We start from the raw sequence: 13,112 nt of genomic DNA, 5'->3' as shown, positions 1-13,112 counted from the left end.
TTGCTGTCTCCTGTTTGTGATTTCAGTTATGTTGATGACTGCTTACTGGTGAAAAGGAGATGCAGGAGATCTTGCTCAAACATTACACATAGACTTTTCAAGCATTAAACCTCTTCCTGGTTTAATAATGCTGTTTTTTCTGACTGCTAGAACAATTAGGAGTGTAAACCAGGTAAGGCGTAACAGGAGTGTAAGCTAAGAGGTATGGATTTATTGGTCTAAGGAGGTATTTTTCCAGTAAAGTTAGGCAAAATTACTCTAGCTTTCCAAAATTCTGAGATCTTCTTCTAGAATGTGTGTTCTGCACCCCCACCTCATGCTCTCCAGCTCCCCTGTCTCTCCCAGAGGCTTCCAGCTGGAAGAGGTCCCACTGGAACTGGAATGGGTTGTCAGATTTTTTATGCATTAGAAATAAAGGAAGATGACATTTTTAGCCAGGGCAAGTGGATCGGTACTACTGGCTCATCAAGGGAGAAACACTTGTTGAAGTTGAGTGGGTGAAGATAGGTATTAAAGCAAAACGATGCTGACGTGGGAGATAGGAGAATACACTGACTGTGGAAAAATACAGAGGTTTAAGATACAGTTTCTTAATAGGAGGATGCAATTCTGTAGCAGTATTGTGGTTTGAGCAAGGTAGACTAATAGCCTACCTATTTTTCATATGGAAGTAGCTTGGTTGATGAGTGTAGTTACCTTTTGTAGCAAAGGACTGACCACTATAGGCCAGAAGAATCTTCTCAGACCTCTCATCTTACGAGTCTGGGGTTCTGGTCGACAGTCCTCACACTTGTAATTTCTTCGAATTTATGTACAGTTCCTCTTGGTAACGTGGTTATTTGGTTTTACATGTTTGTCTCTGAAAGGTAGTCCAAAAGGATACTGAAGGGAAACTTGGTTTCTCTTATTCTTGTGTCCCTGAAATTGATCTTCACAATCTGTTCCTGGCAATGGACTGTTTGCTGGGTGGTATAAATAAATCAAGGGCTATAATTGTCTGTGGGGAACCTCTTGTGAAGAACTTCCAGTGGAGAATAACTTTACTACTGGTTTGCAGTAGCAACCACTTCTCCTTGCCAGAAGACGCCAGCAGAGGGAGGTACTGTTGCATTTGGCAAGCGACGTTGCAGGTCCCCTTGTCACTGGGCAGAAACGATGGCTGGGAAGTACCCCTGCAGGGCCTCAACCGTTGGGATAACTGATTTCTGCTGTCTGTCATTCGGGGTTCATTGCATCTACCAGTTCTTATGAAAGTGTTTAATTGTTGCTGTGGTTGTATGTTTAAGCCAAGGCTCTAGCTCCCAGAAGCTCATAGTGATTTGAGTGTTTCTATGTAATGAAATGAGTTTTAAGGGAAAAGGGAGAAAAGGTTGCTCTTTGTTTTTCTGTTATTTTCAACTTAGTTTGTCTTCTTATAAGTGTTTTTGGAAATCCATAAAAAAAATTCAAAGGCTTTATATATAGCACTGCACATTTCATATTGATACATTTTGCAGGGAAAATTTAGAGTCACTAATTTGTCCTAGATTTTGTATGAATCTGATTAATTCAGGTCACAAAGCAAGAAATAGAACTAACTAGAAAAGTCAGTTTCAAATGTCTTGGCATTTTGTTGTAAGCCTGTGGCTTCCCCTGTTTTAGGGGAAGATTCAGAAGAAAAGTAAAGTAGGAAAATGCTACTAGAATGTTTAGCTAATGGCAGCTGTTATAAATAATTATTAGTAAGATTCCTTAAACATTGCTTTTTACCATTGTGTTTTCATCTCCAGTGGAAATTCTGTATGTATGCCTTTCCTACGCAAAAGTGAATGTTTCTGTGAAAATTTCAGCAATACCAGCAAAAGCATTTTCCAGTAACAGAAGAACAGGGAATATGTTCTCTTTCAACTCTTCTTTTATTCAATCAATTGCATCAGAGAGAAAGGGAAAAAAAAGAAGAGTTAAAGATAGTAGTATCTTCATAGAGAGGTGTGAAAGCTAGTTTCAGTTTGGGTAAGTTACAGTTTGAAGACCTGCATTAGGTATGAATCACTTGTGATTTATATTTCATTCAAAGGTGACGAGACGGTAGGCTGCAGTATGTTACTCGCATGTAGCTGAGGTACCTCTGATTCACGCCCACAAGTAAGGCTTCAGCTGGTCTCACACAACCCATTAAAGGTGTCTGTGGAAATAATATCACTGACTGCAGTCGATATTTAATCATGTCCCAGTGGGCAAAAAGTGAGCACTGAATAAAGCTGTGTCTTACAGACAGGCCAAAGGGAGGAAGGTGAGTGCTGATTGATCCCTTTACCGTGGTCTCGTTTAGCATGGGAGCTGCCAAATGATGAAATTTGATGGCATGTATTTTTTTCTTCTGTAGCTGTGAAAGATGTATTTCATAGGGTTGGATGTGGCTTCTTAATAAATGTGAAAACTGCTTTCTTTTGCGCTCACACAGACCGCAATACCAGCAAGCTGTGAACTATAAGCTGCAAGTAGGGGCTCATGTACAGAATAGTGCCAGTGCTTACTTGAATAACCCTAGCTGCCTAAACAGCTTTTGTGGAGTTGGTATGGTCCCTGCTGAGGAGTACAGTAAGAAAAGAAGGTGTATGGTATTGACTGTAAACTGTTTTAATGTTCTGTCTGCTTTGCTGTAGGTAATAATGCAGTGAGAGCAATAATGCAAGCCAATAGCACATGGAAAAAAATAATGGGAACTTATTACAGATAAATTTAATAGCACATTTCATGCTTTGCGTTCTGTAATCAGTCCATCAAGTCAAACACTAAAATACATTAATTAAACACCAGTTTCCCACAAAACTCAGGAACTTGTTAGCAGCCTTTAAAATACTGATACCATTATTCAGGTTGCTCGTAGTCCAGCGTGGATCAGCATTTGGCAGCCATGTCAAGCTGTGGTTACTCAAATTGATGAACTTGGTGGACTGGCAGTGGGAAGGGGAACATGCCCCATGGCTGTGGGCTGACTGCTACATTCCTTCACTGAGCTTGTAGCAATTAAAGCATGCTGAAGAACTGTGTCTCCTAAATGGAAAATTATGCAACCCTGTGCAGTCCACATCTGAATTCTGCTTTCCCAATTGTTCTAAGTCGAAGGAGACTTCGACTGCATGGTAACTATTCAGTCTTTGGGCATCTGTGGCTTTGTCCATCAAATGCTATGCTTTTGTGGTCTTTTGAAGAGTTCCTTGGCCCCAAGCAAGGGAAACAAAACATTACCTGGTCTAGCAGAGCAGGAGTGTTTAGGTGAGAGGCATGCTGTTATTCAGAAAACATAATCTGGTTTTGATAGCCTTTGTCTAGATCGATACCAAACGGGAACTGAACGTACAGATAACAATATTCACTAAATGTTTAATCAAGAAAATATCCAGCAAAAACAAATCTCAAGCCATAATAGTAGGATGTTTTTCTTGGGTATGTTTGCTTCAGTTTTTTCCTTCTTTTTTTTTTTTTTTTTTTTTTTTAAATGTAATTCATTAATAGTTTTGAAGAACCAGGATCATTACCTGTCTATACAGTGTGTGGGTATATCATGTCCTGTGTCATTGTGAGATTTCAGGCACTTTTTGTAAAGGTTATATGTATTACATAGTTAAAGGTACTTTTGACATTTAATGTAGGAGCATCCCAGAGTGATGACTAAGTTCTCATGCAGTCAGTGGAAAGGGGGAGCTGCCTCTAAAGGGCATCTGACTTAGATGACTAAAATAACCTGATGTAATGCTACCTGTTAAAATCTCACTGACTCTAAATGATACCATGCTTGTCTACAACTTCTGTAGGGTCCTCTCCTTCCTATTTTGTCATTAGCTTTTGTTCGGGTTTATGAAAATCTCCCATATTTATCTTTGGACAGAAAATGCTTTCTTTTGCCTTCAGCTTGTTTTCATATAATCTATTTCATACTGGTTTTGTTAATATTGCTGTACTTAAGATACACTCTTTCCTGGGGGCATTGGCTGTATCTACTTCGAAGTAGTATTTTGCATATAATCGTACTGAATTGCATTTGTATCTGCCAAACAAAATTCATGATTCTGTGTAGTTGTTGTCTTGTAACTACTCATTTCATTCTTCATTATGAAACTTTTGGTAATGTGACTGGCAGCCTGTAATCAGCTGGAGTGCTGGGATTTTGAAGTGCTGGGGCTGTGAGAAACAATCTGTGAAGCCACAGCGCAGGCTGGCATGTTTTGCTGATTGTGATAGGATCACAGGATGGCAAAAGGTTAAGGAGGTGGACATGGAGCAGCCATATGGAATGTAGGTAAATTGGTTATTTTTGGAAGTGATACTCAGTTGAAATTCATAAACGTGTAGCACCAGGAACAACCTCAGGAATTAAAACAGCAGATTACATAATACCAAAGTAGCAATAATTTAGTCAGATAGGAGCTGGGTGACCAGGCATGAGTTTACAGATGAGATATGAAGGAGGAGAAAGCTTACCCTCCATGTGCCACCAGGCCATTGTAGGGAGTGCCTCCATGGTCTCTCTGTGCTGCCTCTCTTCTCTAGCCCATCCTGTGGGTGGCAGGCATTTATATAGCTTAATACATACCAAGAGATTGAGTAAAGACATAACCGCGTTGTTTTACTTTCAGTTCATCAAATGATGCCTTGAAATTTCTTCAAGGTCAGGTGGAGTCACCTTTTAGGAAGGTGTGCTTTTCTCAGAAGCAGGTGTTTTGACTCCAAAAGATTAATCTAGGTAGTTTCTTTTTGCCTTGTGTGTTTTGCAGGCAGTCAGATTACGTACAGCTGAGTGTTCTCACCTAGTCTTAAACTCTAATTTTAAAATGCTCAAATTAAATTATCTTTATCATTTTTTTTCATTTAAGAGAGAGAAATGTTTGGTTAAATTGAATGGTCCCATGGCATTTCTGAGGCTGTATGTGCTCATGCGGTTATGAAGTTTTACAAAGAGCCAAGGCAGGCATACAGAGATGGCGGATGCTTTATTAAGAGGTGAATTGTAGCACAGAAGAACAGAGAGCTGGGCCAGGGCTTTCTTCAGCAGGACAGACTGGCCCCCATTGGTTCCCAAAGAATACCCCATGTAAAATTAATCTGCAAGTATATTAGCATATGAATATTCCAGCTTATGAACCAATACACTTGCTGAATAATTTTCCATAACTAATGCCGACACGTTGAATGGTTTTTGATACTCCTGTAAAAAAAACTACTTCTGAAATGTGATTTTATCAAATAGTTGGTATATTATTAGATCAATGAAGTCAGTTACACATTCCAAACATAATGGTATGTAAATTAAACTAAAAGTTAATTTTACATTTTCCCTGAGCAATGAAACCATGTCCTGATGGGTATTAAATTTTAATTTTCTTTTGGTTGATCATATTATATTTCCTTTCTTCTGTTACTTCCCGTAAACAGTATAATTTCGTAGTGCTGACAGCCCATATAGTAAATACCACAGCGAAATGAGGGGATCTGTATTATTCTGTATATACTGAGAAATCTCTTTGGTTAATGTGCGTTCAATAAAGTTAAAGAAGCAAATGTTATTAAACCAGAGCAAAAGCACAATGAAAGTTATTCATGTTCTTTCCTTTGCTAGTGTTACGCATATACCACATTTTTTTCTTTCCTTTAAAAATACAGGGTTTTTGCAATAAGACGGGAGAGGAAAAACTACAGCATAAAAGTGCAATAGCAATAAAGATATTTGCTTCAGCGCAGACTCAAATGATGAGAGAACGGATTTCTTTTTTTGGGCAGTGGAGAGAGAGTATTCAGTGCTGTTCTCTGTTTTCAATTAAACAACAGCATTAAAGATAAAATAAAAGTTTAAGAATTAATAATTTTTTCCTTCCTCAGCCAAATGTCCTCGCACATTTTCAAAGTGATGTATCTGGAGGAGGAATTTTAAAAATGACCGACTGGTGGTTTTGCCTCTGTTTCACAGAACTGCAAGCTTGGCCTTCTTAATGAGCTATGTAATGAATCAAATTCAAAAAACCACTTATGGGGCCTTTACCTAGAGATCTTTCAGTCCACTTTGCCTCACAGGAGCGTTTGTCTGGATGGAAAGTTCCTGTGCCCTTGTCAGCGGGTGGTTGGTGTCTGGGGAGCCTTAGCTAGTTGCCTGGTTTGTGCCTGTGCTGTATGGCTACATTATCACCCCAGTGCTGTCAACCGCCTTCTGGCCAGAAGGTCCAAACCCAGCGGCTGTCTGCCTCCGGAGGAGCATCACTAGGCTGTGCTTGTGGTGCCCATAAGATCTAACGAGCCAAATAGCGTCTGTGTGTGAGCTTTGTTGAGAAAGATTATTGGCCGGGTTGGTTGCCTTCAGGACAGCAGTCCTTCCCCCCTGTTTCTTGCACAGGGCTGCCTCTTCCCTTCCTCCACTCTAGCTGTTTTCGCAGAGCTGTAGCCCGTGACAGTGCGTTGTTACAGCCCTGGCCGCTGCCATCGGGCTGGGCCCCGGTGGCGGTGGCTGTGGCTGTCCCTCCCTGCTTCAACTCCACCTCGGGGCAGAGGTGTCTGGTGCCAAGCCGTGGGCCGCGCAGCAGGCCTTGGTCTCGGGGTGGCCATGGTGCGCATATGGCCTGCCAGAGGTGTAGCTGCTGTCCCCTTGCTGGTGGCATCCCCTTGCTGGTGTCCCCTTGCTGGCAGGGGCCGGCTGTCTCCCGCCCTGTTGCAGCATGCCTCGCTCCTCGCTCCCTCCAAACCCCCTGCATTTCGGGCACCAGCCGAGCAGCTGTCACCTCCCCTGTCAGAAACTGGGCTGGGCACCACCACCCCCCCCCCCCCGTGTGCATCATGTCCCCCGTGTGCTTGTAGGTGCCACTACTTACTGTTTGGGAGAATCTTTCTAGGATTAAAAAAAAAATAAAAAATCTAAGAAGTCTGTACATCTAATAAATCAATCCAGATTTTATCCATGCTCCACCCCACAGAGCACCTCAAAATATTTTATTAACTTCAAGCCATCATTACAAATTCTGTTTGTGTTAGCCACTGTAATTGGGGAAATCTTAAGGTACAGGAGGGCTTTTCTCTTTTGAAAATAAGAGAAGGGATGGGTGTCCAGACTGATTTTATCATTAGCACTGCCTCACATCTTTACCCGCTGAATCACTGCGACAGCAACCTAATACATAGTAATATGTATTTCCAAGTGTCAAGGCTTCTCATTTAAAGCTTAACTTAGTTTTAAATCCCTCTGGAAAGGGAAGGCCTTTAAAATACTTAATAAATTCTAATCTTAATCATATTCATCATTATTAAAATTTGAAATAGGTTGAAATACTTAAGGTAAGTGAAATGAAAAAAACTAATAAAGGGCATGAAACACACTGGAGAAATAGAAGAATAATTACTAAAGATTAAGAAATCTAAAATAACCAAACATGAAAAAGCCTTCATCTCCAATAAGCATTTATTTAAAAGTTTTGCAATAGCTTAATAATATAAAAGGAGATTTTAAAAATGAATTGAATGTTAAGTGCAGCAGAGTGGCAAGAAATATTTAAATACATTAAAACTTAAACTAGTCCCGTCTTTGAGCTTCAAGCATGAGTTAGGCCTTGTCAGTTCTTGAGAGCATTGCTTCATCTGTCAGCAAGGATGCAACACTACTATTGTTGTTGCTATTAATAATAATTATCATTGTGGTAGTAGTACTTTTCATAATAAGTAGTGCCTAGGAGTAACAGGGTATTGTGGCTGAAGAGATCAGCTTGCTCAGTCTTGTACGGGCAGAACAAAAAGATTTTTTTCTTCCAAATAATGTGTAATCTAAACATGAAAGGAAGGACCTCTTAAAATGCTTGGTTTTAATTAAAAATTATAAAGATGCAATCACAATGTTGGGCTTTTATTGTAACCTTTTTTTGCCCACTAATGAGTGAGAGATGCCTTGCTGTGAGTATTGCCTGACTATTGGAACATATTTGAGAAATGTTTTTCAAGAGCTGTAGAGACCTCTAAGTCGGGCAGAGAAATATCATACCCCAGGAATTTAGGGAACTTGATTTTTTGTGTGGTGCAGTGCATTAGGGGTGTTTGAATAGAGTACTTCACAATGTAATCTGTGGGAGAAAATGGAATTAAATATTTTAAAAAATGGATCTAGTAATTTTATCTTTATTTTAGGGATTACTTACCTTGACCATGCCGGTTCAGCACTTTTCCCAGAGAGTCTACTTAAAGCTTTTACTGATGACCTCAGAAACAACATTTATGGTAAGCACAAAACAGAGTTCCTGTTAGTCATCTCAAGTTTCCATCTAAATAGATCAAAACTGTGTCTCTCGAGTTGCTGGAAGAGTACTTCTGTGAGTTTTTTAACACTGCTATTAAGTAGTTGGAAGACCAGTGATTTTGCAAAGGAGTCATAGCCCATTTGTGCCACCCCTGGCTTTGTTCTTTGGTGGCTGTGGACGTGTCTGTATTGGTGAAGAAGAAAAATCAAAGGGAGCATGACTGTTGTCCAGGGGTTAGGGCATCATGCTGGGGATAAACAAATACAATGGAACTCTGAGCACTGTTTGTTCGGTGGTTTTTGGTGTTTTTTTTCCCCCTCCACACATATATAATTTCATATGCAAGGACCAGAATCCAGAACCACTCTCCTCAGTGAGAGTCATTACAGGAAGCTTATACTGTGGCTTGGTATATTAATTTTATTTAGAAGAAAGCTTAGCTCCAAAATCTCAAGTTAATTTAGGCAGGGAATAGGTACTGTACCTCTCTCAGATGATTAGACTTAGATGCCCACTCAGAAAAAAGGATGTGTATTACCAAAGCAATCTTGTGCATAAGAACGTGAGTAAAAGTAGCTACAGAATTATGCAATATTTGGGTGGAGATGTAGCTATTGCAGCTGTTGATGTGGGCACTTCAGCACCACCTCTAAGTATTTTGTCCCAAGATCCTCTACTTAAACCTTTCATCTCTTTCCAACATTATTATCTAGCTGAGAACCACACTCTGAATGCAATTTTATACAAAGGCAGCAACATCCATTTTTTTATGAAATATTGGTTTTGTGTGAGACAAGTTATGTTACTGATTCATGCTCAACCAGAAAAAAAAATATACTGTAGTGTGATCTATATATGCTGTGAGTAGTCCCACTGAAGTAATCAAAATTTCTTATTGTGTGTTACTATTTGTGGGCTTTGTGTCCTTTTTGCTAGTTTGTGCTTTTCTTGTGCTCCCTGATCATAGAGCAAAGTGATTCCTCTCTTGGGAACTTGGTACCACTGCTTTGAAAGAAAACTGTTCACTCAAGCCCTGGCACACTTGTGCTTATCACTTGGGTGAGCCACTTGAGAGTCCTGGGTAGTTTTCATTTTTAATGTGCCATTGTACATGTCATTTCCCCTTCTCTTTTTTCCTGAATGCTGGTGAAGCCAGGATCCAGAATGTGAATTTGAGTTCCTCTGCAAAATAGATGTTATTTGTGATAGGTATAGGTTTCTTTGCTGTTACAACAAGATACATTGATTTGATTACATTCAAAATCTCCTATTCAAGTGCATGTCAGGGATATTAAAATTAATGTTCTGTCACTGTAGCCATTGTAGAGTGAAATATATGCACTCTGATCTTAGTTATTTCAAACAACATTGGGCTCAACCCTTATTATAAGTACCATCTGTGGCAGAAAAAAATTTAGTTTTTTAATCAGTTGAGCGCTTGCGAATAGAAATAGTAGTGCTGCCAGTCTGGAGCAGATTTGCATAGTGCCTATAATGGTGTGGGAGAACAAATTGTATCTTTTTTACTACTGCTTTCATCTAAAATGATAACCAGAGCTCTAGTATGGTCAAATCTCCTTTTTTTCATTTACATCTCTGATACTCTGAGGGCAGTAGCTGTTACATAAAAAGAGTTCATTTAACAGATACAGATGTGAGTGAAGAGGGAGTTTGACTTACAACTTTTTTGATTTTCTTGGTGATAATACACAGGCCGAAAGAACTGCAGTTTAGCTGTTGCATGTGTAAATGAGGGAAAGCAGTGTAAGTAAGAGTAATTCTCACTTCTAAATTGAGAGTATTTGAATTGGAAATTACAGAAATGCAACATCAGGGATGAAAAATCCAAGTATTAGTCTTGGGTTTGAACTCTAAATTTAATATTCTTTTCAACACCTCACTCAGTAACTTTCAGCAGGGTGATTTTGAAATTTTAAGAAGAGAGTAGCTAATGTTGCAGCCTAGTGAAAAAAAATGTATTAATTGGCAATTTTTTTCTTGTTCTCTTTCCAAACTCTGTAGGCATGTTCTTTAAGCATTTACTAATAGGAAAGTGTGTTGTGCCTGTGTGGATACTGCTGTAGTCATTTTTGCTCAAGTAGATAAATTCATGCCCTTCTTTATGTGCTGTCTTAATTGTTAATGCATGCTTGTGCTGAGCTGTGCTAAGGTGGCTACTTATTTTGTAATAACATTTATATTTTCGTGAGCTATTTGAATTTCAGACACTAAAAAACCAGAGTTAGTCCTGGTTTCCAATCATGAATGTCTATCATCTCCAGATGCTGTCTCTTCTAAATCGCTTCTCAGCTAGTGCGCGAATATTTTTGTGAATGTGCATTCTGTCTGTAGTTCTTCCTAATATGTTTGTGCATATGCAGTTGCTTTTTCTTTTTAAGGGAACTGCCTAAGTATTAGTAAGAGTAAATGATCCAGCTGACATTTCAGGGTCTGCCATAATTGCTTTCTTCTGCTGCATGTCCCTTCTCTTGACTAACTTTTCTAAGGAACTTCAGAGCATAGCTCTGTGAAGCATATTCTGTGAAGTATACGTTAAATCTTTCTTTGTCATCTTTTCAAGCTGGCTTGGTGTAATACTTTCCTAAAAGAAAAAAGTAACAGGAAAATTATGAATAATTATTAACTTCAGTATCTCTGTTGTCTCCTAGGCAACCCTCATAGTCAGAATATCAGCAGCAAGTTGACATATGACACAATCGAGCATGTCCGATACAGGTAGAATAATCTTTCTTTCAGATGTTGTATGATGCACTTAATAGTTTTCATTTTTATTAGGCCTGTGCTGTTTTGATGACTTTGATGTGATGTCATTTTCTGAAGGTCATCTGTCATTAGATCTAAAGAAAATGACATCACTTTTAAAACACAAGGTACTTGGGACAGTCAAGTGTTCGGCAAAGCCAGTTCTTTTTTCTCCAAGATGCACCAATTCTCAAAGTCCTGTAGTTAAATTAGTGTTGTAATATTAGTCCACAGTTTTAATTAAATTACAGAACTTGGAATCTCAAAAGCGATTATTAGTAAGATGGTGTGGTAAGATACTAAGGTGGAACTAAGTGTAAGGACATGGTTAAAATTCAAATGAAATTAAATGGGGCATAATGGCTTGTGAGAATGTATAAAAAGCTTATGGGAATATGTACCTTGTTTTACAGCAGGTACTTACTTCTGTTGGAGTAATAAAATACCTTTTAAAGTAGTTTTAGTGTAATTTTTAAGAGCAAAAAAGAAAAAGAAGAGGTAAAATAGAGTGTTGGGGCTTCTGGGTACAGGCAAGAAAGTGAACTGAATCTCTAAATAAGGAATCTCCCTGAAAGTTGAGGATACAGTGTGCTGAAAGTACACTTCTTGCCATTAGTTTACACCATGAAGAAATATACAACTTAGGTACTTCGTTATTAGTTTTAGGGCGTTGTTTTAGGTAACTCTTAATATTTTATAAAATATGTCTTTATTGAAATATGTATGCTATTAGTTTATTTACCTGCCTAAAGGCACTCTTTGTGCAAGAAAAGAATTGTCATGGATTCCTCTTTGTTTTATCATCTTCCTTAAAAGCAAAGATTTCTCCGAAACATGTCACAGAATTCAGGTCAATAGTAATGGAAGTATAGTATTGTAATGTTCATAGCTGTAATGAAGAAAATCTACCTTACATCTTTCTGCTGCTTTTATAAGGGTGTGAAAAACCAAGATTTCTAGCTGGAAGATGCTACTGGCTATAACCTGTTGCCACCCCACTCCACCTTGCCACCAGCTTTCTGGAGAAAGTATTTAATTTTGCTTCTTCCACAACTGTCTCTTATGCTGTGCAGGTTGACAACCTGTTAATGCAGGACCAAATGAAATGAAAGAGACAATCTATGAGGAATAGCTGTTTCCAAAAGCAGACACTTATAGCCAGGTACAGCAATACCACAGCCCTGCAGAGTCTCCTGAGCATACCTGTGTGCTCACATGCAGTGTTAGCATTCTGGTTTCCATTTACTCTTGGTGATATTTCAATGTTGCCATTTCGCCATTCTTCTTATGAAGGCACAGTAGAAAGTGTAGCTGTTTCTAGAATAACTACTATTGTACTCTGTGTTCTTCATTGTTAGGGAGTAAGGAAATAGACTTTCACTGTGTACCATATAGATTACTTTAAAAGAGCTGATGTCTTCAGTCTGTTATTTTGGATCGTGCTTTAAAAAAGCGTGAGAGTTTTATAAGAGCAGGATAGGAAATGCCAAGGATCATACCAGTTTTTGTATTGGGTTTTGGGTTGAGGATTAGGTGGTTTTTTTCTTTTTGGAAAAAAAATGCAAACCTCTGCATTCAAGTGAACATTTTCAGTATTTTACCTAAAAGAATTTGTCATCTATCCCTACAGAAATTCAGCCATTATTCTCCAATAAAATTTTAAAAAGCATAATCATTAAAGAGGCATAGTCATAAAAATTCAGGAAGAAAGTGCCCCAAAACCAGTCAGTAAGTCAGCTACCTGAAAGGCAATAAAAGTATGTTAAAATCTATACTACCATGCCATTGCAGCTAATCAGAATAAGCAATATGACAAGAAAGGGAGACAGGCAGCTCTGTCGTGCGTCACAGGTCATAGACTGGATTTCCTCAGTGAAAGGATATAATTCTGCTTGTGGCACGTGGCTGCAGCTAGAAGTATGGCTTTTTTTCAGTGTTTGGCTCCAAGACAATATGATTAAAAAAACCCCAAACAAACAACATTTGATTTTCTGATGAGATGACACAAACAAGTAATTAAAAACAAACAAAAAGCTTAATTTATATTTGTCAATATTGGTGATAGCAGCACCAGAATAGACCTTTCTAAAATGGCAATGT

General features: G+C 38.7%; 1 protein-coding gene across 1 annotated transcript in view; it reads left to right on the top strand.

Moving 5' to 3' along the window:
- The window catches only part of MOCOS (molybdenum cofactor sulfurase), a 232,959-nt gene that overhangs the window by 17,455 nt on the left and 202,392 nt on the right, over window positions 1-13,112 (top strand). Inside the window, exons 2-3 of the mRNA XM_040586176.1 lie at window positions 8,140-8,229; window positions 10,919-10,985. Coding sequence (XP_040442110.1) covers window positions 8,140-8,229; window positions 10,919-10,985 — 157 coding nt within the window. The remainder of the gene's footprint in view (window positions 1-8,139; window positions 8,230-10,918; window positions 10,986-13,112) is intronic.

The sequence above is a fragment of the Falco naumanni genome, chromosome 3 (assembly GCF_017639655.2).
Source record: "Falco naumanni isolate bFalNau1 chromosome 3, bFalNau1.pat, whole genome shotgun sequence".
In the NCBI taxonomy this organism is placed as follows: domain Eukaryota; kingdom Metazoa; phylum Chordata; class Aves; order Falconiformes; family Falconidae; genus Falco; species Falco naumanni.
Note: the sequence above shows the minus strand (reverse complement) of the source record. Positions and strands in the feature narration are given on the sequence as shown.